This window comes from Crinia signifera, chromosome 4 (assembly GCF_055691185.1).
Source record: "Crinia signifera chromosome 4, ASM5569118v1, whole genome shotgun sequence".
Lineage (NCBI taxonomy): Eukaryota > Metazoa > Chordata > Amphibia > Anura > Myobatrachidae > Crinia > Crinia signifera.
In genome coordinates this window covers 310112677-310138918 of record NC_139220.1, presented here as the reverse complement: position 1 = coordinate 310138918, position 26242 = coordinate 310112677, and the positions used below count along the sequence as shown (strand labels likewise).

Genomic DNA, 26242 nt, shown 5'->3' with positions numbered 1-26242 from the left:
AGTGTTTGTTGGTTGTTCTGTGGTGGGGACAGTGCTAGGCTGCGTTGTAGATTCTGTCGTTTTCTCAGTGGTAGTTTCAGTGTTGGTTAGTGGTTCTGTGGTGGAGACAGTGGTAGGCTGTGTTGTAGATTCTGTCGTTTTCTCAGTGGTAGTTTCAGTGTTTGTTGGTTGTTCTGTGGTGGGGACAGTGGTAGGCTGCGTTGTAGATTCTGTCGTTTTCTCAGTGGTAGTTTCAGTGTTGGTTAGTGGTTCTGTGGTGGAGACAGTGGTAGGCTGTGTTGTAGATTCTGTCGTTTTCTCAGTGGTAGTTTCAGTGTTTGTTGATGATTCTGAGGTGGAGACAGTGGTAGGCTGCGTTGTAGATTCTGTCGTTTTCTCAGTGGTAGTTTCAGTGTTTGTTGGTGGATCTGTGGTGGGGACAGTGGTAGGCTGCGTTGTAGATTCTGTCGTTTTCTCAGTGGTAGTTTCAGTGTTTGTTGGTTGTTCTGTGGTGGGGACAGTGGTAGGCTGCGTTGTAGATTCTGTCGTTTTCTCAGTGGTAGTTTCAGTGTTTGTTGGTTGTTCTGAGGTGGAGACAGTGGTAGGCTGCGTTGTAGATTCTGTCGTTTTCTCAGTGGTAGTTTCAGTGTTTGTTGGCTGTTCTGTGGTGGGGACAGTGGTAGGCTGTGTTGTAGATTCTGTCGTTTTCTCAGTGGTAGTTTCAGTGTTTGTTGGTTGTTCTGTGGTGGGGACAGTGGTAGGCTGCGTTGTAGATTCTGTCGTTTTCTCAGTGGTAGTTTCAGTGTTTGTTGGTTGTTCTGTGGTGGGGACAGTGGTGGGCTGTGTTGTAGATTCTGTCGTTTTCTCAGTGGTAGTTTCAGTGTTGGTTAGTGGTTCTGAGGTGGAGACAGTGGTAGGCTGCGTTGTAGATTCTGTCGTTTTCTCAGTGGTAGTTTCAGTGTTTGTTGGTGGATCTGTGATGGGGACAGTGGTAGGCTGCGTTGTAGATTCTGTCGTTTTCTCAGTGGTAGTTTCAGTGTTGGTTAGTGGTTCTGTGGTGGAGACAGTGGTAGGCTGTGTTGTAGATTCTGTCGTTTTCTCAGTGGTAGTTTCAGTGTTTGTTGATGATTCTGAGGTGGAGACAGTGGTAGGCTGCGTTGTAGATTCTGTCGTTTTCTCAGTGGTAGTTTCAGTGTTTGTTGGCTGTTCTGTGGTGGGGACAGTGGTAGGCTGCGTTGTAGATTCTGTCGTTTTCTCAGTGGTAGTTTCAGTGTTTGTTGGTGGATCTGTGGTGGGGACAGTGGTAGGCTGCGTTGTAGATTCTGTCGTTTTCTCAGTGGTAGTTTCAGTGTTGGTTAGTGGTTCTGTGGTGGAGACAGTGGTAGGCTGTGTTGTAGATTCTGTCATTTTCTCAGTGGTAGTTTCAGTGTTTGTTGATGATTCTGAGGTGGAGACAGTGGTAGGCTGCGTTGTAGATTCTGTCGTTTTCTCAGTGGTAGTTTCAGTGTTTGTTGGTTGTTCTGAGGTGGAGACAGTGGTAGGCTGCGTTGTAGATTCTGTCGTTTTCTCAGTGGTAGTTTCAGTGTTTGTTGGCTGTTCTGTGGTGGGGACAGTGGTAGGCTGTGTTGTAGATTCTGTCGTTTTCTCAGTGGTAGTTTCAGTGTTTGTTGGTTGTTCTGTGGTGGGGACAGTGGTAGGCTGTGTTGTAGATTCTGTCGTTTTCTCAGTGGTAGTTTCAGTGTTTGTTGGTTGTTCTGTGGTGGGGACAGTGGTGGGCTGTGTTGTAGATTCTGTCGTTTTCTCAGTGGTAGTTTCAGTGTTTGTTGGTGGATCTGTGGTGGGGACAGTGGTAGGCTGCGTTGTAGATTCTGTCGTTTTCTCAGTGGTAGTTTCAGTGTTTGTTGGTGGATCTGTGGTGGGGACAGTGGTAGGCTGCGTTGTAGATTCTGTCGTTTTCTCAGTGGTAGTTTCAGTGTTGGTTAGTGGTTCTGTGGTGGAGACAGTGGTAGGCTGTGTTGTAGATTCTGTCGTTTTCTCAGTGGTAGTTTCAGTGTTTGTTGATGATTCTGAGGTGGAGACAGTGGTAGGCTGCGTTGTAGATTCTGTCGTTTTCTCAGTGGTAGTTTCAGTGTTTGTTGGCTGTTCTGTGGTGGGGACAGTGGTAGGCTGCGTTGTAGATTCTGTCGTTTTCTCAGTGGTAGTTTCAGTGTTTGTTGGTGGATCTGTGGTGGGGACAGTGGTAGGCTGCGTTGTAGATTCTGTCGTTTTCTCAGTGGTAGTTTCAGTGTTGGTTAGTGGTTCTGTGGTGGAGACAGTGGTAGGCTGTGTTGTAGATTCTGTCATTTTCTCAGTGGTAGTTTCAGTGTTTGTTGATGATTCTGAGGTGGAGACAGTGGTAGGCTGCGTTGTAGATTCTGTCGTTTTCTCAGTGGTAGTTTCAATGTTTGTTGGCTGTTCTGTGGTGAGGACAGTGGTAGGCTGCGTTGTAGATTCTGTCGTTTTCTCAGTGGTAGTTTCAGTGTTTGTTGGTTGTTCTGTGGTGGGGACAGTGGTGGGCTGTGTTGTAGATTCTGTCGTTTTCTCAGTGGTAGTTTCAGTGTTGGTTAGTGGTTCTGTGGTGGAGACAGTGGTAGGCTGTGTTGTAGATTCTGTCGTTTTCTCAGTGGTAGTTTCAGTGTTTGTTGGTGGTTCTGTGGTTGACAGTATATAAGAAGAAGAAAGAAATCAGTTTTTTTTGTGACGCACTCCTTGTTCACAATGTTTAAAATAATTTTATTTGTAATACTTTTTTGTGTGTTTATGTTTCAATTTCTGTATTTACTTACAGGCCATCATTTGTTATCATAACAATTTTTTTATTTTATTAACCCCTTCCCGCCGCAGCCTGTTTTTGCCTTCCTGACAGAGCCCTTTTTTTCAAATCTGACATGTATCACTTAAGTGGGGATAACTTTTTTTTGCTTTTACTTATCCCAGTGATTTTGAGATTGTTTTCTCGTGACACATTGTACTTCAAGTTAGTGGTAAATTTTCGTCGATACAGTCTGTGTTTTTTTGTGAAAAATACCAAAATGTCGTAAAAAAAATGGAAAATTTTGCAATTTTCAAAATGGAAAATTTTCTGCTTGTGAGACAAATAATCATACCACTCAAAATAGTTAATAACTAACATAGACCATATGTCTACTTTATGTTGCCATCATTATTTCAACCTCCTTTTAATTTTTTTGGACACTAGGAGGCTTAAAATATGAATAGCAAATTCTCAAATTTTCAAGAAAATTTCAAACACTGATTTTTTTAGGGACCAGTTCAGTTCTGATGTGACTTTGAGGGACTTGTATGTGAGACACCCCCATAAATGAAGCCATTTCAAAAACTGCACCCCTCACAGTATTCAAAACAGTATTTTGGAAGTTTGTTAACCCTTTAGGTGTTTCACAGGAATTAAAACAAAGTGTAGGTGAAATTTCAAAATTTTATTTTTTTTGCAGATTTTCAATTTTAATACATTTTTCTAAGGAACACAGTACATTTTACTAGAGAAATGTGACTAAAAATTGATTCCCCCAATTCTTTTGTTTTCATAAATATCCTATATGTGGCCCTAGTGTGCACGTTGACCAAACCACAGGCTTCATAATAGAAGTAGCACCTACTTGGTTTTGGAGCCTCCTTTTTATGAGATTATTTTTTAGGCACCATGTAGGTTTCTAGGCACCATAAGATGCTAAAAGTTAGAAACCCCCCCACAAGTGACCCCATTTTGCAAACTACACCCCTCAGGGAATTCATCTAGGGGTATAATGTACATTTCAAACCCCCAGGGGTTTCACCAATTGTGGTACAACTGGGCAGTGAAAATGAAAAATTTAATTTTTTACACAAAAATGCAGTTCTGGCTCAAAATTTTTCATTTTCACAAGGAATGAAGGAGACAAAGCACCCCAAAATCTGTGCCCCAATTTCTCCCGAGTACGGCAATGCCTCATATGTGGCCGAAAAATACCATTTGGGTGCATGGCAGGACTCAGAAGGGAAGGAGTGATTTTTGTATTTTGCAGCTCAGATTCTGGTGGAATTTTGGTGGGTGCTATGTCGCATTAGCAAGACCCCCAAAGCACCAATACAGTGGAAGCCCCCCACAAGTGACCCCATTTTGCAAACTACACCCCCCAGGGAATTCATCTAGGGGTATAGTGTACATTTCAAACCCCCAGGGGTTTCACCAATTGTGGTACAACTGGGCAGTGAAAATGAAAAATTAAATTTTTTACACAAAAATGCAGTTCTGGCTCAAAATTTTTCATTTTCACAAGGAATAAAAGGAGACAAAGCACCCCAAAATCTGTGCCCCAATTTCTCCCGAGTACGGCAATGCTTCATGTGTGACCAAAAAATGGCAGGACTCAGAAGGGAAGGAGTGATATTTGGATTTTGCAGCACAGATTCTGGTGGAATGTTGGTGGGTGCTATGTCGCATTAGAAAGACCCCCAAAGCACCAATACAGAGGAACCCCCCCCCCCCACAAATGACCCCATTTTGCAAACTACACCCCTCAGGGAATTCATCTAGGGGTATAGTGTACATTTCAAACACCCAGGGGTTTCACCAATTTTGATACAACTGGGCTGTGCAAATGAAAAATTACATTTTTTTTACACAAAAATGCAGTTCTGGCTCAAAATTTTTCATTTTCATAAGGTATGAAGGAGAAAAAGCACCCCAAAATCTGTGCCCCAATTTCTCCCGAGTACGGCAATGTCTCACATGTGACCAAAAAATACCAGTTGGGTGCATGGCAGGACTCAGAAGGGAAGGAGTGATTTTTGGATTTTGCAGATCAGATTCTGGTGGAATTTTGGTGGGTGCTATGTCGCATTAGCAAGACCCCCAAAGCACTAATACAGTGGAAGCCCCCCACAAGTGACCCCATTTTGCAAACTACACCCCTCAGGGAATTCATCTAGGGGTATAGTGTACATTTCAAACCCCCAGGGGTTTCACCAATTTTGATACAACTGGGCTGTGCAAATGAAAAATTACATTTTTTTACACAAAAATGCAGTTCTGGCTCAAAATTTTTCATTTTCATAAGGTATGAAGGAGAAAAAGCACCCCAAAATCTGTGCACCAATTTCTCCCGAGTATGGCAATGCCTCACATGTGACCAAAAAATACCATTTGGGTGCATGGCAGGACTCAGAAGGGAAGGAGTGATTTTTGTATTTTGCAGCTCAGATTCTGGTGGAATTTTGGTGGGTGCTATGTCGCATTAGCAAGACCCCCGAAGCACCAATACAGTGGAAGCCCCCCACAAGTGACCCCATTTTGCAAACTACACCCCTCAGGGAATTCATCTAGGGGTATAATGTACATTTCAAACCCCCCGGGTTTCACCAATTGTGGTACAACTGGGCAGTGAAAATGAAAAATTAAATTTTTTACACAAAAATGCAGTTCTGGCTCAAAATTTTTCATTTTCACAAGGAATGAAGGAGACAAAGCACCCCAAAATCTGTGCCCCAATTTCTCCCGAGTACGGCAATGCCTCATATGTGACCAAAAAATACCATTTGGGTGCATGGCAGGACTCAGAAGGGAAGGAGTGATTTTTGTATTTTGCAGCTCAGATTCTGGTGGAATTTTGGTGGGTGCTATGTCGCATTAGCAAGACCCCCAAAGCACCAATACAGTGGAAGCCCCCCACAAGTGACCCCATTTTGCAAACTACACCCCTCAGGGAATTCATCTAGGGGTATAGTGTACATTTCAAACCCCCAGGGGTTTCACCAATTTTGATACAACTGGGCTGTGCAAATGAAAAATTACATTTTTTTACACAAAAATGCAGTTCTGGCTCAAAATGTTTCATTTTCATAAGGTATGAAGGAGAAAAAGCACCCCAAAATCTGTGCACCAATTTCTCCCGAGTATGGCAATGCCTCACATGTGACCAAAAAATACCATTTGGGTGCATGGCAGGACTCAGAAGGGAAGGAGTGATTTTTGTATTTTGCAGCTCAGATTCTGGTGGAATTTTGGTGGGTGCTATGTCGCATTAGCAAGACCCCCGAAGCACCAATACAGTGGAAGCCCCCCACAAGTGACCCCATTTTGCAAACTACACCCCTCAGGGAATTCATCTAGGGGTATAATGTACATTTCAAACCCCCCGGGGTTTCACCAATTGTGGTACAACTGGGCAGTGAAAATGAAAAATTAAATTTTTTACACAAAAATGCAGTTCTGGCTCAAAATTTTTCATTTTCACAAGGAATGAAGGAGACAAAGCACCCCAAAATCTGTGCCCCAATTTCTCCCGAGTACGGCAATGCCTCATATGTGGCCGAAAAATACCATTTGGGTGCATGGCAGGACTCAGAAGGGAAGGAGTGATTTTTGTATTTTGCAGCTCAGATTCTGGTGGAATTTTGGTGGGTGCTATGTCGCATTAGCAAGACCCCCAAAGCACCAATACAGTGGAAGCCCCCCACAAGTGACCCCATTTTGCAAACTACACCCCTCAGGGAATTCATCTAGGGGTATAGTGTACATTTCAAACCCCCAGGGGTTTCACCAATTTTGATACAACTGGGCTGTGCAAATGAAAAATTACATTTTTTTACACAAAAATGCAGTTCTGGCTCAAAATTTTTCATTTTCATAAGGTATGAAGGAGAAAAAGCACCCCAAAATCTGTGCCCCAATTTCTCCCGAGTACGGCAATGTCTCACATGTGACCAAAAAATACCAGTTGGGTGCATGGCAGGATTTAGAAGGGAAGGAGTGATTTTTGGATTTTGCGGCTCAGATTCTGGTGGAATGAATGGTGGGTGCTATGTGGCATTAGCAAGACCCCCGAAGCACGGTGAAATGATGAACCTAATAATCCATAGATGTGTGGTATATTTTAAAACACTCCTTTATACATAGGCCGGGTTTGTCGGGGCAAGTGTCACACTGGAAAATAGTTTGCTTTCTTATTCCCTTTTTATAGCAAACTTTGCACCTTTTTTGTGTCCTGCCCTTTTTTCCAGTGGAGGGGATTTCATCAGGAAAATGCTGCCCTGGTACAATACGGGGGCCAGTACTAGAAGTACTGGGGCCCTCTGCCTGCTGGTTCCCAAATATTAGGCCCTTTATGACTTCCTCTTGAAAGTGCATAAATGTCCCCCTCTGGCTGGTAGAACGGAATAGCACGTAAGCGTTATACAGTGCCATCTGGATGATATACACGGCCAGCTTCTTGTACCAGATTTTTGTTTTCCGCAGGGCACTGTACGGCTTCAGTACCTGATCTGAAAGATCCACTCCGCCCATGTACTTATCCAGGATACAATTAGGTTTTGAGGTGTGGGTACTGGTACCTCGTACAGGGACGGAGGTGGTACTGTCTCCGTGAATTGTTGTCAGTATAAGGACATCCCTCTTGTCCTTATATTTGACCAACAACATATTTTCGGTGGATTGTGCCCTGCTTTCACCCCTTCTCATTACTTGGGCAATGTGCGTTTTTGGGAGGCCTCTTTGGTTCTTGCGCACAGTACCGCAAGCTGCTGTACCTCTTGAACCAAGGGCCTTAAACAGGGGGATGCTAGTGTAAAAGTTATCCACATAGAGGTGATAACCTTTATCCAGGAAGGGGTGCACTAAATCCCAGACAATTTTTCCACTAACACCTACGAGGGAGGGGGGGCATTCTGGCGGTTCAATTCTTGAATCCTTCCCTTCATATACCCTAAACCTGTGGGTGTACCCTGAGGTGCTTTCACACAGCTTATACATTTTTATGCCATACCTTGCCCTCTTATTGGGAAGGTACTGGCGGAATTTAACCCTTCCTTTAAAATGTATAAGGGACTCGTCTATGCAAATGAATTTATCTGGGATGTACATCTCTGCAAATTTGGCACTGAAATGATCAATGACCGGCCTGACTTTGAATAGCCGGTCAAAGGTGGGATCATCTCTGGGTGGGCACTGTGCATTATCGTTGTAATGCAAAAATTTAAGGATTAACTCAAAACGAGTCCGGGTCATGGCCATACGGTAAAGTGGGGTGCTGTACAGAACATCTGTACTCCAATATTGCCTAATTTCTGGCTTTTTTACTATGCCCATATGAAACACCAGACCCCAAAACGTCATCATCTCTACTGCATCTACAGGGGTCCACCTAGCAAATGATGACGTGGGGTTTTGAGCAATAAACTGCTGGGCATATAAATTAGTTTGGTCCACCATTAAATTTATAAAATCATCAGAGAAAAATAATTTGAAAAAGTCAATTTCTCTGAGACCTGTGGAATCAAATTGGATTCCTGGGATGGCCAAAAACTCAGGAACCTGGGGCTCAAAATTGTCTGGTGGTGGGGTCCATACGAGATCAATTATTGGGGGGGGTCTCAGCTGCTCTACGGGGGCGTCTTTGAGGGGGTCCCTCATCACTAGAGGAGGAAGAGGAGCTTAAGATGAATCCTTCAAATTCCCCGCTTGCATCACTGGCTGTGTCAGAGTCAGAGGCAAGCATGGCATATGCCTCCTCCGCTGAATACATTCTTCTGGATGACTGGGATGACATTTGGGATGACATTTGGGATGCCATTTTTATTTTTGTGTTTCTGGTAGTGAAATGTTTCAACACGTGTATAGTGTAGGGGGGGTAAAAACTTTATATCAACCCGGGGGGGTATGTAGTGTGTAGTGTGTATGTAGTGCAGAAAAAAAAAAAAAGGTCCTGCGCCAAAAATTGAGCACAGATGTTGGTCAGTAACGTCCGTCACTGAACAGCGCTCAAAGGCAACAGGAATTTGATCAAAAAAAAAATAAAAAATAGATCAACCCTGTGCCGAAAAAGCTGATCAGTGATGTACGTCACTGATCAGCGCACAGTGGCCACAGGACACCCACAAAATCACAGTGTGTGTAAAAAAAAATTAAAAAAAGACCCCACAGCACCCTAAAAAAAAAAAACGGTGATCACTGATGCGACACTGATTACCAGTGAGGGGCAGCAGGTGCACAACCTTTGGTGCAACTGACAGTGCAACTGGCAGCAACTGACAGGTATATATAAAAAAAAAACCTGCACCCCCAAAAAGTTGCTGATCAGCACAGATATACTGATCAGCACAAAAGGGGGGGCAGCAGACACAAAATATAGCACTCTCTATCACTCTCTGTCACTATCTCTCTCTATCTCTCTATCTCTCACTATATATCACTCTATGACACTGCAGCAGCAGCACTGACAGGTATATATATTAAAAAAAAACTCTGCACCCCCAAAAAGTTGCTGATCAGCACAGATATACTGATCAGCACAAAAGGGGGGGCAGCAGACGCAAAATATAGCACTCTCTATCACTCTCTGTCACTATCTCTCTCTATCTCTCACTATCTATCACTCTATGACACTGCAGCAGCAGCACTGACAGGTATATATATAAAAAAAAAACTCTGCACCCCCAAAAAGTTGCTGATCAGTTAATTTATACTGATCAGCACAAAAGGGGGGGCAGCAGTCAGTTGCACACGCAGCACAGCTGTATATATATATAAAAAAAACCAGCACCCCCAAAAAGTTGCTGATCAGCACAGATATACTGATCAGCACAACAGGGGGGGGGGCAGCAGACACAAAATATAGCACTCTCTGTCACTATCTCTCTCTATCTCTCTCTATCTCTCTCTATCTCTCTCTATCTCTCTCTATCTATAACTCTATCACACTGCAGCAGCACAACACAGGAAGTCACAAGAAGTCACAAGATCCAGGAAGCATCCAGCACGCTACAAGCAGTGATCAGGTAAGTATTTGCAAGGATTAGGTCAGTATATCACGGCAGATAGGCACGGTGACCGCACTGCACGCAATTCCAGACCGGAATGGCGTCTGCAGTGCAGTCACCGTTAGTTTAAATCACCCTCCATGGCTGTGATTGGTCCGTCGGTCCAACGGACAAATCACGGCCTTTGGGGGCGGGTGGGGTGAGGTGGGGTGACACCAGTGTCACCCTTACACCCCGTGGTGATTGGTGCTGTACTTTACAGCACCAATCACCACCGATCCCTGTGTCACCGGCGAACGTTATTCGCCGGTACACAGAAAACGCTGTAATTGGCTGTTCACATTTGAACAGCCAATCACAGCGATCGCCGACGGGGGGAGGCATCGCCGCCCCCCCTGGACATGCTGGGACATGTCTGCTGTCAGGGACAGCAGACATCTCCAAACTGTCACCGCGTCTATAGACGCGGTGACAGTTTAAAGCCATGACGTACATTTATGCCATGCGTCGGGAAGTACATCCCGGCCATGACGTAAATGTACGTCAAATGTCGGGAAGGGGTTAATACCAATTTTGTAGTCCTATATTAATTGGTGTTGTGTATGCTCATTCCCCGATCACCTCTCATTCAGAGAGTTATGTGTTGTAGGTAACTAAGCCTTCGAGTGCATATTTGCAGCATAGAAGTACATAGTATAATTTTCGATAGGATACACTGTGATTATTATATCTCACAGTTCCAATATTGTGTGCAACGTGTGTCTCAAACAGAGTGTGTGGAGTATTCTAGTCAATGCACATGGGCAGTGGCCTGCCGTGTAGCCCAGCACTCTACCTTTGACATGCAGATCCCCTATATTGGGCACACACTTGCATACACACTATACAACTGTACAATTTTATGGGTATCGCTGATAATACCCTAAATGCAGTGCTGCTCCGACTGTGTGTGTACATTGTTATTCTTGGAACCAGTACCAGTACCCATTAGATAGTACTTTTAGGAATGTTGTATAAACATCTATATACATCTCCTGATATGCTAGACTGCGTTAGCCACTATTGGCAGTGTAGACTGACACTACATGAACAGGTGCTCTCACAAAAGAGAAACGCCGGCCAGACTTCATTCTAGACCAGGCACTGCGAGGGAACTGAGTCCTCTTAGTCGCCTGTGCCTGTATCTCTATAAATCTTGCGGAGACTCCTTCAATACATCGTCACTGAAGTATTGCAGCGTACACAGAAGTTTCTTACAGTACCGCTAACAGGGATCCTTTCCCTTTCTTATTGGTGCGTCTCAATGTATCTCAGTATATCAGGCTAACACCATCTATAAATGCGGATATGCGCTTCTATTATTAGTGCTGATACTTAAAGTCTTATATTAGCCATGGGCAGTTCAGTATGACATTATCGTCTGGTTGTATACACACTGTGCACCCACCTTGGGTCTTGTCAGTATGGGTCAGTTGTAGTGCACTTCTCATGTGCTGATCAAGTTGTACATGTACACGCTTTATATAGAGCTCAGAACTTATTGGTATTTGTTCATACAGTTTAAGAGATACTCTATCTATATATGTGTGTGTCTCCTGATGTGTAACAGGAGTACATCCCGGCCATGACGTAAATGTACGTCAAATGTCGGGAAGGGGTTAATACCAATTTTGTAGTCCTATATTAATTGGTGTTGTGTATGCTCATTCCCCGATCACCTCTCATTCAGAGAGTTATGTGTTGTAGGTAACTAAGCCTTCGAGTGCATATTTGCAGCATAGAAGTACATAGTATAATTTTCGATAGGATACACTGTGATTATTATATCTCACAGTTCCAATATTGTGTGCAACGTGTGTCTCAAACAGAGTGTGTGGAGTATTCTAGTCAATGCACATGGGCAGTGGCCTGCCGTGTAGCCCAGCACTCTACCTTTGACATGCAGATCCCCTATATTGGGCACACACTTGCATACACACTATACAACTGTACAATTTTATGGGTATCGCTGATAATACCCTAAATGCAGTGCTGCTCCGACTGTGTGTGTACATTGTTATTCTTGGAACCAGTACCAGTACCCATTAGATAGTACTTTTAGGAATGTTGTATAAACATCTATATACATCTCCTGATATGCTAGACTGCGTTAGCCACTATTGGCAGTGTAGACTGACACTACATGAACAGGTGCTCTCACAAAAGAGAAACGCCGGCCAGACTTCATTCTAGACCAGGCACTGCGAGGGAACTGAGTCCTCTTAGTCGCCTGTGCCTGTATCTCTATAAATCTTGCGGAGACTCCTTCAATACATCGTCACTGAAGTATTGCAGCGTACACAGAAGTTTCTTACAGTACCGCTAACAGGGATCCTTTCCCTTTCTTATTGGTGCGTCTCAATGTATCTCAGTATATCAGGCTAACACCATCTATAAATGCGGATATGCGCTTCTATTATTAGTGCTGATACTTAAAGTCTTATATTAGCCATGGGCAGTTCAGTATGACATTATCGTCTGGTTGTATACACACTGTGCACCCACCTTGGGTCTTGTCAGTATGGGTCAGTTGTAGTGCACTTCTCATGTGCTGATCAAGTTGTACATGTACACGCTTTATATAGAGCTCAGAACTTATTGGTATTTGTTCATACAGTTTAAGAGATACTCTATCTATATATGTGTGTGTCTCCTGATGTGTAACAGTAGCGTTATTTGTTTATTATGGCACACACTGTCTTTATGTAGATCGATGCTAGTGCAGAGGTGAAACGCTGGCCGGACTTACATATCACCGGACACAGCAAGGAATCTCAGTCCTCGGCTGACATCATCTATACAATGCAAATATGTACTTCTACTATTAGTACCAATACTTAAAGTCTTAGCTTAGGCACGAGCAGTTTAGTTGTATACACACTATGCAACCACCCTGGGTCTAGTTAGTGTGGGTCAGTTATAATGCACTTCTGATGTGCTGACCAGATTGTACCTTATAAACACTTGGTATTAGACTCAAGATTTATTAGAACTTTTCATACAATTTACGGGATACTCTATATATATATATATATACAGTCCCAGTGAACCGGCACTCACGGGGTAAACCAGTGTTTTTAAGTCTGTACCTTGCTCAGGTGCCTTCTCAAAGCGATACTCCAGTCCAGACCAAGCAGCATATACATACGGGAAGAAGGAGCGGCACTCGGAGACTTGCAATCAACGTGAAGAAAAACTGTGGTTTATTAAAGCGACGTTTCGGGGCTCGCACCCCTTCCTCAAGCCAGCACTTGTGTGTGGCTTGAGGAAGGGGTGCGAGCCCCGAAACGTCGCTTTAATAAACCACAGTTTTTCTTCACGTTGATTGCAAGTCTCCGAGTGCCGCTCCTTCTTCCCGTATATATATATATATATATATATATATATATATATATATATATATATATATATAGATAATGTGGTTGATCCGGCACTCCACGAAGGTACAGCAGACAGCTTGCCCCGGTGCCTTCCACAAACCGACTGGTCCTCAATAGAGTAGAAGCAAGGTGGCACTTCGTATCTCCTGAAACGCTACAGTAGCGTGATTTGCTTATTATGGCACACACTGTTGTTATATAGGCCGATGCCAATACAGGAGTGAAAACGCTGGCCGGACTTACATATACCGGACACAGCAAGGGATCAAAGTCCTCTTAATAGCCTGTACAAAATTGTTGTGAGTTACTACAGGTTTAGGTAGTGATGCCTTCAAACGGCTAACCCTTGCGGGTGGCTACAGGGTGGAAACTTTCATTGCGTAAAACCGTATTACGGTCAGTGGGTTTAATGAACAAATTAGTTTGTATTAGGGAATCTGTAATCACAATGTTTACATCCAAAAAGTGTACCGTGGAGGGATGTATACTGTGTGTGAACTTAACCACACTGGTGGTCAAGTTATGTGCCAACAAAAGGTCCAACAGCTGCCCAGGCTCACCACCCCAAAATATAAGTAAATCGTCGATAAAGCGACGATAAAATAATACTTCAGGTTTCAGGTTGTTATGATGAAAAAATAAACCTTGCTCAACATGATGCATAAAAATGTTGGCATACGCCGGGGCCACTGAAGACCCCATAGCGCAGCCAGACACCTGTAAGAAAAATTTGCTATCAAAAATAAAATTTAATTTTTATTTTACATTTTATTTTTTATAGCAAATTTTGTCGGCACATAACATGGACCTTTTGTCGGCACATAACTTGACCACCAGTGTGGTTAAGTTCACACACAGTATACATCCCTCCACTGTACACTTTTTGGATGTAAACATTGTGATTACAGATTCCCTAATACAAACTAATTTGTTCATTAAACCCACTGACCGTAATAAGGTTTTACGCAATGAAAATTTCCACCCTGTAGCCACCCGCAAGGGCTTACCCTACTCTCAACTATTGAGAGTGAGGCGTATCACCTCAGAAGATAGCCAAGTAGAGCCAGCACTGGACGCTATGGTCGTCAGATTCATAGATAGGGGCTATCCAAGAAAGGAGCTATTGGCCCTAAAAAAGAAGGTTCTTAACATCCCACGGAATGAATTAGACAAGGGAAAAATACAGAAGGATACAGTTGTAAACAATAAAATCCCATGGGTTAACCAGTTCTCCACCCGTAGTAGGGGTAATATCGTTAAAGGCAAACAATTCTGGCCAGCAGTGTCATCTGATAAAGATCTGCCCCTCCTGACTAATACCAGATTAATACCTAGCCTTACTAGAGGCAAAAACATTAAAGACCAGGTGGTCAAATTGGACATATCAAGGTGGGACAAACTGCCGGGGCCCTCTTTCTTGGGGAGAAAGAATGGGTGCTACCGCTGTCTGGGCTGCATCACATGCAGGTCCATGATAGTGGGTGCTACCTTCAATCACCCACATTCTGGAAAATGTATCCCCATAAAATTGCCCTTGTCATGCCATTCTACATACGTCATATATCTTCTTACTTGTCCCTGTGGCCTGTCCTATGTGGGGAAAACTCAGTGTACGTTCAAGGAACGGATGGCCCTACATAGGTCAGGCATACACCAGGGGTTATTGTGTGGACACAGCGACCAACCAGTGGCACGTCACTGCATCAAATTTGACCATAGCGTGGCTAGCATGAGGTCTACCGTTATAGATCAGATACCCGTCTCCCTTCAAGGGGCAACAGGAACAAAAAATTTATGCAGTTAGAATGCAAGTGGATTTTCTTTTTGCAGACTCTTGCCCCCAAGGGCTTAAATGAGCAGTGGGGGTTACAATGGTATCTCTGAATTTTGGTCGGTTTAGATAATAATCGTTTCTTTAACAATGTTTCTCTGCTATACCATTGTGCCTGTGGTTAATTTCTTTTCTATTTTGCTTTCTTCTGTTTTTATTGTAAATAGTTTTTTGCATTTCTATACATCAATAACGCTGTCATTTATGTAATGTTCCGTATATGTATCTTATACAATGACTAAAGGGTAAAGGTATTTAATACCTATTCATTTCTAGCCCTTTTAGAGGATATCAGCTTGATGTATGGTCTATTTTATAATTGGTATAATTGTGTGTTTTACATACTTTGTTTTAATGCGTCATTGTTTTGTTTTCATAATTTGTAGGTTGCCTGGCAACGTGGGTAAAGCCGGGACGCAGCAGAGTGACGTGCGGTTTTGTATAGCTGATTGGAAGCGAGTCGGCCTCGCCGTGGGGAGCAGTGGGGTGACGTAAGCGCTCTGTAATAGCGTGATGCGTCACCCAGGTGCGACGTGGTGAATGGGGACTCGTAACCAGACGCTATCTACTGCAGCTACTCGCAGGTGATACCGGTAAGCTCATGTGAAGCCTGATTAATGTGGGGGTGGGATTTGTCTGCCTTATATACCCTGTTGTTTTTAGTATGCACTTGTATGTCCTTGAGAACGGGGTAACACCCGAAACGCCGTTGGAATAAAGGCTATTTTACATCACTGGAACAAGTCTGGAGAGTGCCGCCTTCTTCTTACACTACTATATTGGGGCAACCTGTTGCTACCTGGGAAGGCACCTCAGCATCTACTTTAAAAACTATCTACGAGTGCCGGACCTACAACCTGCTTCTATATATATATATATATATATATATATATATATATATATATATATATATATATATATATATATATATATTAGAAAAAAGGGCGAGAAACAGCGCTCTCTAGTGTGATAAGTGAGTTTCCAGCTTTGGAAATGATACAGTTGTGCGTACCGTATAATGAGTATTTATGTGCCCATCATTATAAGATGTTTGGAGATCTTGTCCTTGGGTTACCAGGATACTACTCGGAGATAGGTTTATACAATGTCCAAACGTCAGTGCCACATGGTAATAAAAGGAAAAAAGGTACTTGTGTACTATCACGGCTCCCATCTCATCCCATCTCATTGCATACCATAAGGCTTAAGATGGTATGCAATTAGATGAGATGTGCTGCGATGGGACCCGATCTTATACAATTTAAAATTGTATACCATTGTATATGGCATACGATGAGATGAGATGAGATGTGATTTTAAATTGTATAAGCACACTAATGGGTGCTTTCAAGGTCAATTGGCCCCCCTATAAGATTTTTAATTGTATAAGCACCCTAATGGGTGCTTACAATGTTAAATGCACCCCCACGCCACCCCCACTATCAACGCCAACCCGAAGCGTGGCGAGCGCAGCGTGGCGAGCGCAGCGTGGCGAGCGCAGCGAGCCCGCGAGGGGCGGCGGTACGCGTCCTCCGACCTTTTCATACCCCCACTATCCATGTCGACGTGGAGTTGATTTTATATAGTGTGGCGAGCGCAGCGAGCCACCGAGCCCGAAGCGTGGCGAGCGCAGCGAGCCCCGCGAGGGGCCGCGTAATACATGTAAAGTATTACGCGTCCGCTCGCCACGCTTCGGGCTCGGTGGCTCGCTGTGCTCGCCACACTATATAAAATCAACTCTACGCCGACATGGATAGTGGGGGTATGAAAAGGTCGGAGGACGCGTACCGCCGCCCCTTGCAGGCTCGCTGCGCTCGCCACGCTTCGGGTTGGCGTTGATAGTGGGGGTGGCATGGGGGTGCATTTAACATTGTTAAACATTAAAAATCTTATAGGGGGGCCAATTGACCTTGAAAGCACCCATTAGTGTGCTTATACAATTTAAAATCTCATCTCATCTCATCAATGCGAGCTGTGGCAAGAAGGTTTGCTGTGTCTGTCAACGTAGTGTCCAGAGCACATCAGGAGATGTGGAGGAGGCCATAGGAGGACAACAACCCAGCAGCAGGACCGCTACCTCTGTGCAAGGAGGAACAGGAGAAGCACTGCAAGAGCCCTGCAAAATGACCTCCGGCAGGCCACAAATGTGCATGTGTCTACTCAAATGGTCAGAAAAAGACTCTATGAGGGTGGTATGAGGGCCCGACGTCCACAGGTGGGGGTTGTGCTTACAGCTGAGCACTGTGCAGGACGTTTGGCATTTGCCAGAGAACACTGATTGGCAAATTCGCCACTATCGCTCTGTGCTCTTCACAGATGAAAGCAGGTTCACACTGAGCACATGTGACAGTCTAGAGACACCAAGGAGAACGTTCTGCTGCCTGCAACATCCTCCAGCATGACCAGTTTGGCAGTGGGTCAGTAATGTTGTGGGTTGGCATTTCTTTGGAGGCCGCACAGCCCTCCATGTGCTCGCCAGAGGTAGCCTGACTGCCATTAGGTACCAAGATGAGATCCTCAGATCCCTTGTAAGACCATATGCTGGTGCGGTTGGTCCTGGGTTCTTCCTAATGCAAGACAATGTGCTAGACCTCATGTGGCTGGAGAGTGTCAGCAGTTCCTACAAGACAAAGGCATTGATGCTATGGACTGGCCCACCTGTTCCTCAGACCTGAATCCTATTGAGCACATCTGGGACATCATGTCTCGCTCCATCCACCAACCCCACGTTGCACCACAGACTGTCCAGGAGTTGGCGGATGCTTTAGTCCAGGTCGGGGAGGATATCTCTCAGGAGACCATCTGCCACCTCATTAGGAGCATGCCCAGGCATTGTAGGGAGGTCATACAGGCACAACTGCTTCATCAGACGCCTCTGATGAAAACTGCCAAGGAGCAGTTGAAACAGCTGTCAGGATAACAGCTGTCACCATTGCAACTATGTCTTTGCATTAAAACACAATTTTTCTTTCACCAACTGCTGAGTGCTGGCTCCAATTCCTTTCCCTGAAGGGGTAAGTGCATATATATATATATATATATATATATATATATATATATACACACACACACACTACACACACACTAGTCATAAGGCCCGTCCAACAGATGGTGAAAGTTTATGCTTATGCAATTCTTGTTCCACTTTTCCTTTCCCAACCACAGCAGGGCAAAAGCTGCTGCAGCAGCCAGAGCAAGTCTCCAACTATCCACCTACCCTTGCCAACCACAGCAGGGCAGAGGCTGCTGCAGCAAAAAGAGCAAGTCTCCAACTATCCACCTTCCCAACCACAGAAGGGCAGGAGATGCTGCAGCAGCCAGAGCAAGTCTCCAACTATCCACCTTCCCTTCCCTTCCCTTCCACAGCAGGGCAGAAGATGCTGCAACAGCCATAGCAGGTTTCCAATTATGCTCCTACCCTTCCCAAAGACAGCAGGGAAGGAGCTGCTGCAGCAGCCAAAGCAGGTCTCCAACTATCCTCCTTCCGAACTACAGCAGGTTAGAAGCTGCTGCAGCAGCCACAACAAGTCTCCATCTGTTTACCTTCCCAACCACAGTAGGGCAGAAGCTGCTGCAGCAGCCAGAGCAGGTCTCAAACTATCCACCTTCCCTTCCCAACCACAGCAGGGCAGAAGATGCTGCAGCAGCCAGAGCAGGTTTCCTATTATCCTCCTACCCTACCCAAAGACAGCAGGGAAGGAGCTGCTGCAGCAGCTAGAGCAGGTCTCCAACTATCCACCTTCCCTTCCCAACCACAGCAGGGCAGAAGCTGCTGCAGCAGCCGGAGCAAGTCTTCAACTATCCACATTCCCAACAACAGCAGGGCAGAAGCTGCTGCAGCAGCCAGAGGAAGTCTCCAACTAGCCACCTTCCCTTCCCAACCACAGCAGGGCAGAAGCTGCTGCAGCAGCCAGAGTGAGTCTCCAACTATCCACCTTCCCAACCACAGCAGGGCAGGAGCTGCTGCAGCAGGTACATCAGATCTCGAAAACCTTCAATGAATGAGCAAACAATCAAGAGAAATATTAACTGACTGGGGATCGATCTCACATGGATTATACAACGATATCTACAGTGTTCGATTCACAGACCAGTCTGCCGATGAGTCACTTATTCATTTCAGTTTGTCAAAAGTTTTGTAAAGTGGAAAAAAAGGATTTAATGGACCCTTATAGGCCTTTAAGGGTCCACTTAAGGGAGTCTGTTTATTGTGTTGTATTCAGAAAGTCAAAAGCTTTCCAATGACATATCACGATGCATGAAAACAACAGAAATAGCATGGATCCTTATGACAGCACCTATAAAGGTCTCTTCCGATTAAACCCATCTTCGAACTTATATTGTCCCTTAAGATGATAAGGTAGTGTGCAAAGTTTGAAGACTATTAGTTAAAGCATTTGAGAGTTATCGTGGAACACCCATACACACACACACACATGCACACACACAAACATCGTTTAATTATACTTAGGACAAGACTCACCAGATGCTGAATAGCAGACCACCAACACCACCAGCAGAGAAACATGCAGGGTTCCCATCGTATGGGACCTGTCACTGAGGACACTTCTCTTGGCAATATCCCGTGTGTGCCCCGGTGGTTCTCTGGAGTGAACCCTGACTCTGCAGCTGTATGCACCTATTCTACTGCTTGGGACACTGGCAGCAGATTGAATGGAAGTGGACACAAGACCAGCACACAGGTGAGAAACGTAATCATGGAGACATATTTATTAGGTGCAAAGGTCCGTATGGGCAGCCCCTTAAACCCAGCTCTGAACAATCAGGAGGAGGAAGACTAAAAAAAATTCAAGTGAGCAAATCTATAAAATGAGTACAAACACGTAATGACGTTAACCACAAATGGCATGTAAGAATGTAATATACTGTAAGTCGTACACATATTTAACTATTTACAAAAAGCAGTAACACACCCTCTCTGTATCTTCCCGAACCATAAATCTCTGCACAGCATCTTCTTAAGACTCTGATTTTTCTGCCCATTTAATACAAAGGTTGTTAGGGTGTTGGTTGAATAGGGTCTCTGTCAATCAGGGGTGCTGCCTAATGTACCCCAATTTCCCAAAATGTTGGGAGATAGTCATGTGACATATATCTTGTGTGCCAATAACATATTGTATTATTTCAAGACACAATCCACAATCAAATACATTCTATAGACGAGAATCACAGGTTTTTTTTAGACTTTTTATTAAATGCAAACAACATACAAACTAAGGGTAAATCTCTAGGGACAAATAGTCGACAGGGTCAACATGACAATGATCGATACAGGTTTGGGGGGGGGGGTTGGGTGCCATTTTGTATGTGTCATCATATGGCAGCACAATCGGTGTTAATGTAAATTTGAAAAAAAAATCTGTCCAATCAGGAGGTGAGGACTTGCGACACCTTTACTGTATACTGTATAAAGATTTATTAATAATTCTTATAATAGGGACACAATTATTTTATTAGTCTCTGAGGTTATGTAATTAATATTAATTGTATTATGAGAGCAATATTATTTATTAAATATATAAAAGGGGCAATATTCATTATTTGAACACATTTTAATGGAGCGGGTACTATTTATATAGCCATATAACAAAACATTTTGCCAAATCATAAACATTTTTTTAACAATAGTTTACAATTAATTAATTGTGTAATTTTAATGTAATTAAAAATAATCTTCCGTTCTTGATAATCATAATTTTTTCCCTTTTATTATATAAATAAAATAGTATAAGATAATTATTACTAATTAGTAAGGTTATCTGGCTCCTTATTTCATACATAATGTTTGCCATCATTGCGGGAGTATTGTGATTTCTCTCCTTCTGATTGGTCAGGTAGATGTGGCGGGTTTATTGTATTTTTGCAGTAGTGTTAATTAAGCGGTTGGCGGTTTGGCCATTTGTAAAGTAAACCACCGGTAATGTACTGTCGTTTGATATTGACCATTCATACCAATAAATAATACTGTATGTATAGCGGTTTGGTAGTCAAGACAGTGATGAGTGGTGGTGGTTTCAACTCCTTGGCAAAACCCCTGTTTTGGTAAATTTAACCCTCAGTATTATTAACCTTAGATGGATTAAAAAAAAAAAAAAATTCAAATAAATTGACCAAATTTTTTCTTTCCTTTTCATCATAAATTTTATTTTGTACCCTTAAGGCCTCCATACACTTCGGCAACTTCTCCACTCAGACAAGTGGCATGCAGTGCTCCCTTGAGCCGACCGGGACCTTTCCAGGCAGTAGGATGGCATGTTATGCTGTATATCACATGCAATCCCCACTGAGCCTGCCCAGAGAAGCAATCCTGCAGACTGGTTCTCCTGCCCGGGTGACTCAGAGGGTCCGGTGCGATGCGCAAGGGACCACAGATTACATCGGACTCACTGTCTGTCACCTGCAATTGAGGGGGGGGGCTTTAAACTCTGATTGGTTAAAATAAATTGCAACCAATTAGAGCTCAGAGAAGAGTACAGTACTGTATATGCAATAAAGAAGATAATAAAATAGAAGACTATAGAAGAAAGATGATGGCGAAATTAACTGAAGAAGAGTATTAAAAAATTAAAATGAAGTGATGGGAAGATGGGGTAGGCGGAGGCTGAGAGACACAGTGGAAGGCTAGGGCACAAGGGGTGAGGGAGGCTGAGAGACACAGAGGAAGGCTAGGGCACAAGGGGAGAGGGAGGCTGAGAGACACAGTGGAAGGCTAGGGCACAAGGGGTGAGGGAGGCTGAGAGACACAGAGGAAGGCTAGGGCGCAAGGGGAGAGGGAGGCTGAGAGACACAGAGGAAGGCTAGGGTACAAGGGGAGAGGGAGGCTGAGAGACACAGTGGAAGGCTAGGGCACAAGGGGAGAGGGAGGCTGAGAGACACAGAGGAAGGCTAGGGTACAAGGGGAGAGGGAGGCTGAGAGACACAATGGAAGGCTAGGCCACAAGGGGATAGGGAGGCTGAGAGACACAGAGGAAGGCTAGGGTACAAGGGGAGAGGGAGACTGAGAGACACAGTGCAAGACTAGGGCACAAGGGGAAAGGGAGATTGAGAGACACAGAGGAAGGCTAGGGTACAAGGGGAGATGGAGGCTGAGAGACACAGTGGAAGGCTAGGCCACAAGAAGAGGGGGAGGCTGAGAGACACAGGAGAATGGGGAGGCTGAGAGACACAGTGGAAGGCTAGGGCACAAGGGGAGAGGGAGGCTGAGAGACACAGAGGAAGGCTAGGGTACAAGGGGAGAGGGAGGCTGAGAGACACAGAGGAAGGCTAGGGTACAAGGGGAGAGGGAGGCTAAGAGACACAGAGGAAGGCTAGGGTACAAGGGGAGAGGGAGGCTGAGAGACACAATGGAAGGCTAGGCCCCAAGGGGAGAGGGAAGCTGAGAGACACAGAGAAAGTCTAGGGTACAAGGGGTGAGGGAGGCTGAGAGACACAATGGAAGGCTAGGGCACAAGGGGAGAGAGAGGCTGAGAGACACAGGGGAAGGCTAGGGTACAAGGGGAGAGGGAGGCTGAGAGACGCTGTGGAAGGCTAGGGCACAAGGGGAGAGGGAGGCTGAGAGACACAGAGGAAGGCTAGGGTACAAGGGGAGAGGGAGGCTGAGAGACACAGTGGAAGGCTAGGCCACAAGAAGAGGGGGAGGCTGAGAGACGCAGGAGAATGGGGAGGCTGAGAGACACAGTGGAAGGCTAGGGCACAAGGGGAGAGGGAGGCTGAGAGACACAGAGGAAGGCTAGGGTACAAGGGGAGAGGGAGGCTGAGAGACACAGTGGAAGGCTAGGCCACAAGAAGAGGGGGAGGCTGAGAGACGCAGGAGAATGGGGTGGCTGAGAGACACGGGAAGGTGTTGGAGCAGCCACAGGTAAGGATGAGGCTGCAGCAATACAGGTGAGGGGTGAGGCTGGAGAGACAGTGAGTCTGCAGAGAGACAGGGGAATAAACCAATGGCCAACCACCCTGTTTCTACCTCAGAGGGATAGGGGTATCCTTCAGTTACTGAGCGATGACAATACTGTGAACAGGGATCATTGTAAAAATAAAAATAAAGTTTTACTGTCATGGAAAAATGAGATGACCATAATCACATAAACAAATATACTTCCTCCATAGCTGAGAGAGTATCCTCTGGTCTATTGTCCGGAGACAGGCACTGATAGGAGCCCATCCTGGTAAAGAGCTGGCAGCAGTGTGATATTGGTGATATCTGCGGCAAGCCATTCATAGTACATCTGGGGAATAATTAATGTTGGTGGGAGCCCGGGGAACATTAGAGGACTCATTCATAGAAACAAATGCATCCCCAACAATAAGGGTCAAAGTACTACCGGAGAGGGGGGCAGGCGGTGCTGCTGACCTGTTCACTAGGATGCAAGTGAATGCAAGGGTCAAAGTAATTTGAATTTTTAGCACCCTGTGCCAGAAAGAGAATCATGCTAGTTTTCTGCACATGGTCAGATTGCTCATGAATAGCATGTCTGACTACAACGCCACAGGCAATGGGTTTGAATCCCTGGCATGTCAAAACCTTGAAATGTAATAAATCCACACCGGCCTTCTTTGTGCTCGCCCCGCTGTCAGAGTACCGGCAGTCAAGATTCCGACATCAGTCTAATGACCATCGGAATCCCGAATGTCGGACCCCCCATGAGTCAAACGGTTGACAGTGTCCAGGTTGACTCATTCATTAGGTTGACCACTATTGGTCGACAGGCAAAAAAGACCAACATGCATTAGGTGGACACAAGCAGGTCAACATGGAAAAAGGTCAGTGTGAGCTTGTCACATTAATGTCGGATTTGTAAAAAAAATCATGGAAAAACGCATGTCGACTTTTTTCCACGTCGACGTTTCCCATAATGATCTTTTTGCTCGTGTCGACCTTTTGAACACATCGAACTGATGCATGTCAACCTTTTTTGCTGTGTTGACCATCGGACCGCATACCCGTGGGTTTTTAGTGGTAAAGTGGTATCAGATTGCTGCTCTTTGTTTGGCTGTGCCATCCACGTTGGCATAACAAGGTTTGTTGTGGGAGAAGATTAAGGTGAATTGTCCTGGTGAAGTAAGTACGGGGTTAATTGTGCTGCTGAGGTTTATGTGGTCTCTTTCGCAGTTTATTGGTGTTACACTTTTATGAACAGTCTGTAAATACGTTTGGGTAACACAGATTGCAGCGCTTTCCCTTTGTACAGGGAAATAGGAGTCATTTGTTGTAAAACTTGACATGATACAATATGTATTCATTTGGGAACATCATACTGTTGTTGCATTAGTGCTGTCAGATTGTGACAGCTATACATTATAAACATACTTCCTTCTGAAATGTCCAGGATGCTCTGAAAAAAACGGTAGCCCTCCCAGCACCCTGGAAAGGTGATCAAGTCTCCTGTATCCACCCCACACACACACAGGGCAGTATTCAATGAGAAAAATTCACCGTGTTTTATGGCGAGTTTGTGCTATTTTCGCGTTGGAAGGAGCATTTTGCTCTCCAAAAGTGAACCACCCTATTCAATGTGATATTTTCGCCGTCTTTTTAAGTGATTTTCGCCGTGTCTCTCCGTGTAGCAATTCTCCATCTTTTCATGGAGAACTGGAATGTGAACTTTTAAACTAAAAGGTTTTTTTTTTTTAATTTTGGTGTAAAAAAATCAGGATTTTTTTCTGTGAAGGGGCACGTTATTTTTATTCATGTGCTTATAGCACATGAATATGTATTTAATTTAAAAAAATATTTTTTTTTTTTTTTTTTTACACAGAGCAGCCAGCAGGGGGCCGGAGCTCTCGAGCCGCTCATTAGTTATTCATATATTCACTGCACCCGATCATTACATATGCACGATCGGGTGCAGTGAATACTGGGTCCCCCGCTGGCTATAGGAAGGGGGGGGGCAGCTTGTGCTGCCTGGGTCCCGGGGAGCCCTCCTCCCCTCCACATATGTTCTGGGGCAGCCAGGGAGACTTTAATCTCCCTGGCTGCCACCGTCCCCCGGCTCCCTGCCAGCTCCCTGCCGCGGACGCTCGTCCGCTGCAGGGGTTAAGACTCGCCGTGAGTGGCGGCGAGTCTTAACCACATTGAATAGTGGGAGTAGGAGTTGCAGCGAGCCCTCCGGAACAGGGCGAGTGCATGGTGAGAGAAAAAATCTCTCACCATGTACGGAGAATTTACGCTTTGTGGAGGGGGGCGGGGCTGAACAATGCAAATCACAGAATTTTACATAATTTTAGACATCTCTTTTTAGATCTACAAATCTCCTCTACGGGCTCCTCCCAAAGAGCAGTAAAAAATACAGTAGGTAAGTGGGATCCAGAAATGAAGGGGCAGCAACAGTTATTCGCCAGCCCGCCCTCCATCAGCAGCTTTAGGTTGCTGCAGCATCACAGGTCTTTGTCAGACAGTTCAATATGTCCAAATACCATCTAGGCGACAGAACGTTTATAAAAGCTTCTAAAAATAAAATGAGGGGGTGTTGCCCTTAGCAACCAATAAAATGATGCCTATCATTTTGCTACTATAGAAAATGACAAAATGTGGCATGCTGAGTATAGGAACACGCTGCATTTTCAGCAAAATAGAAAAAATATTCCTACAAGGGTACTTACAGACTAATAGACTGTATATTCTTAAATTAGCATTATCTCATTCTGTGACTCAAGGAACGATTATTAAACACAAAACTTTTATTACATTTATTAAGTGGTTATAAAATATTAAATTCAGTGTCTCATCTTTATAATTATTATTACCCTTCTTTGAGAGCCAACATCTCTGTGACAGATGTGCAAAATATCTGCTAAAAATACCAGCGTCGTCCACATTTGTTATGTAAGTTCAAATAAAAAATGAGTAAAAAAAAAAGATTATGGGCCTAATTCAAGTCCGATCAGAAGGGGACGAATTGGTGGGGGGGGGGGGGGTCTGCCTATTTGCTCATGTGCAGTCTCCCTGTGCATGCATGCCATTCTTTGCTCGGGGTGGGCAGCTGACGTCACGTGATATCAGTGCCTGGCCCCAATTGGGCAATCAGTGGGCAAGATAAAAGTTTGTTCAGACTGACATTTATTTGCAATGGGCAGGAAAATAATTAGATGGTTAATGATCATCAAATTATTTTTTGGCTGGATAGCCACATGCCAGGGGATGTGCGGACTGTGGGGAGGAGGGGGGGGGGTGTTCGTCGGGGCGGTGGGTCAGAATCAG

At 44.5% G+C, this 26242-nt stretch overlaps 1 protein-coding gene across 1 annotated transcript in view; it reads right to left on the bottom strand.

Moving 5' to 3' along the window:
* LOC146073332 (uncharacterized) overlaps positions 1-26242 on the bottom strand; it is a 78373-nt gene that overhangs the window by 36444 nt on the left and 15687 nt on the right. Inside the window, exon 2 of the mRNA XM_083180509.1 lies at positions 1309-1811. Within this exon, the coding sequence (XP_083036635.1) occupies positions 1309-1811 (503 nt within the window). The remainder of the gene's footprint in view (positions 1-1308; positions 1812-26242) is intronic.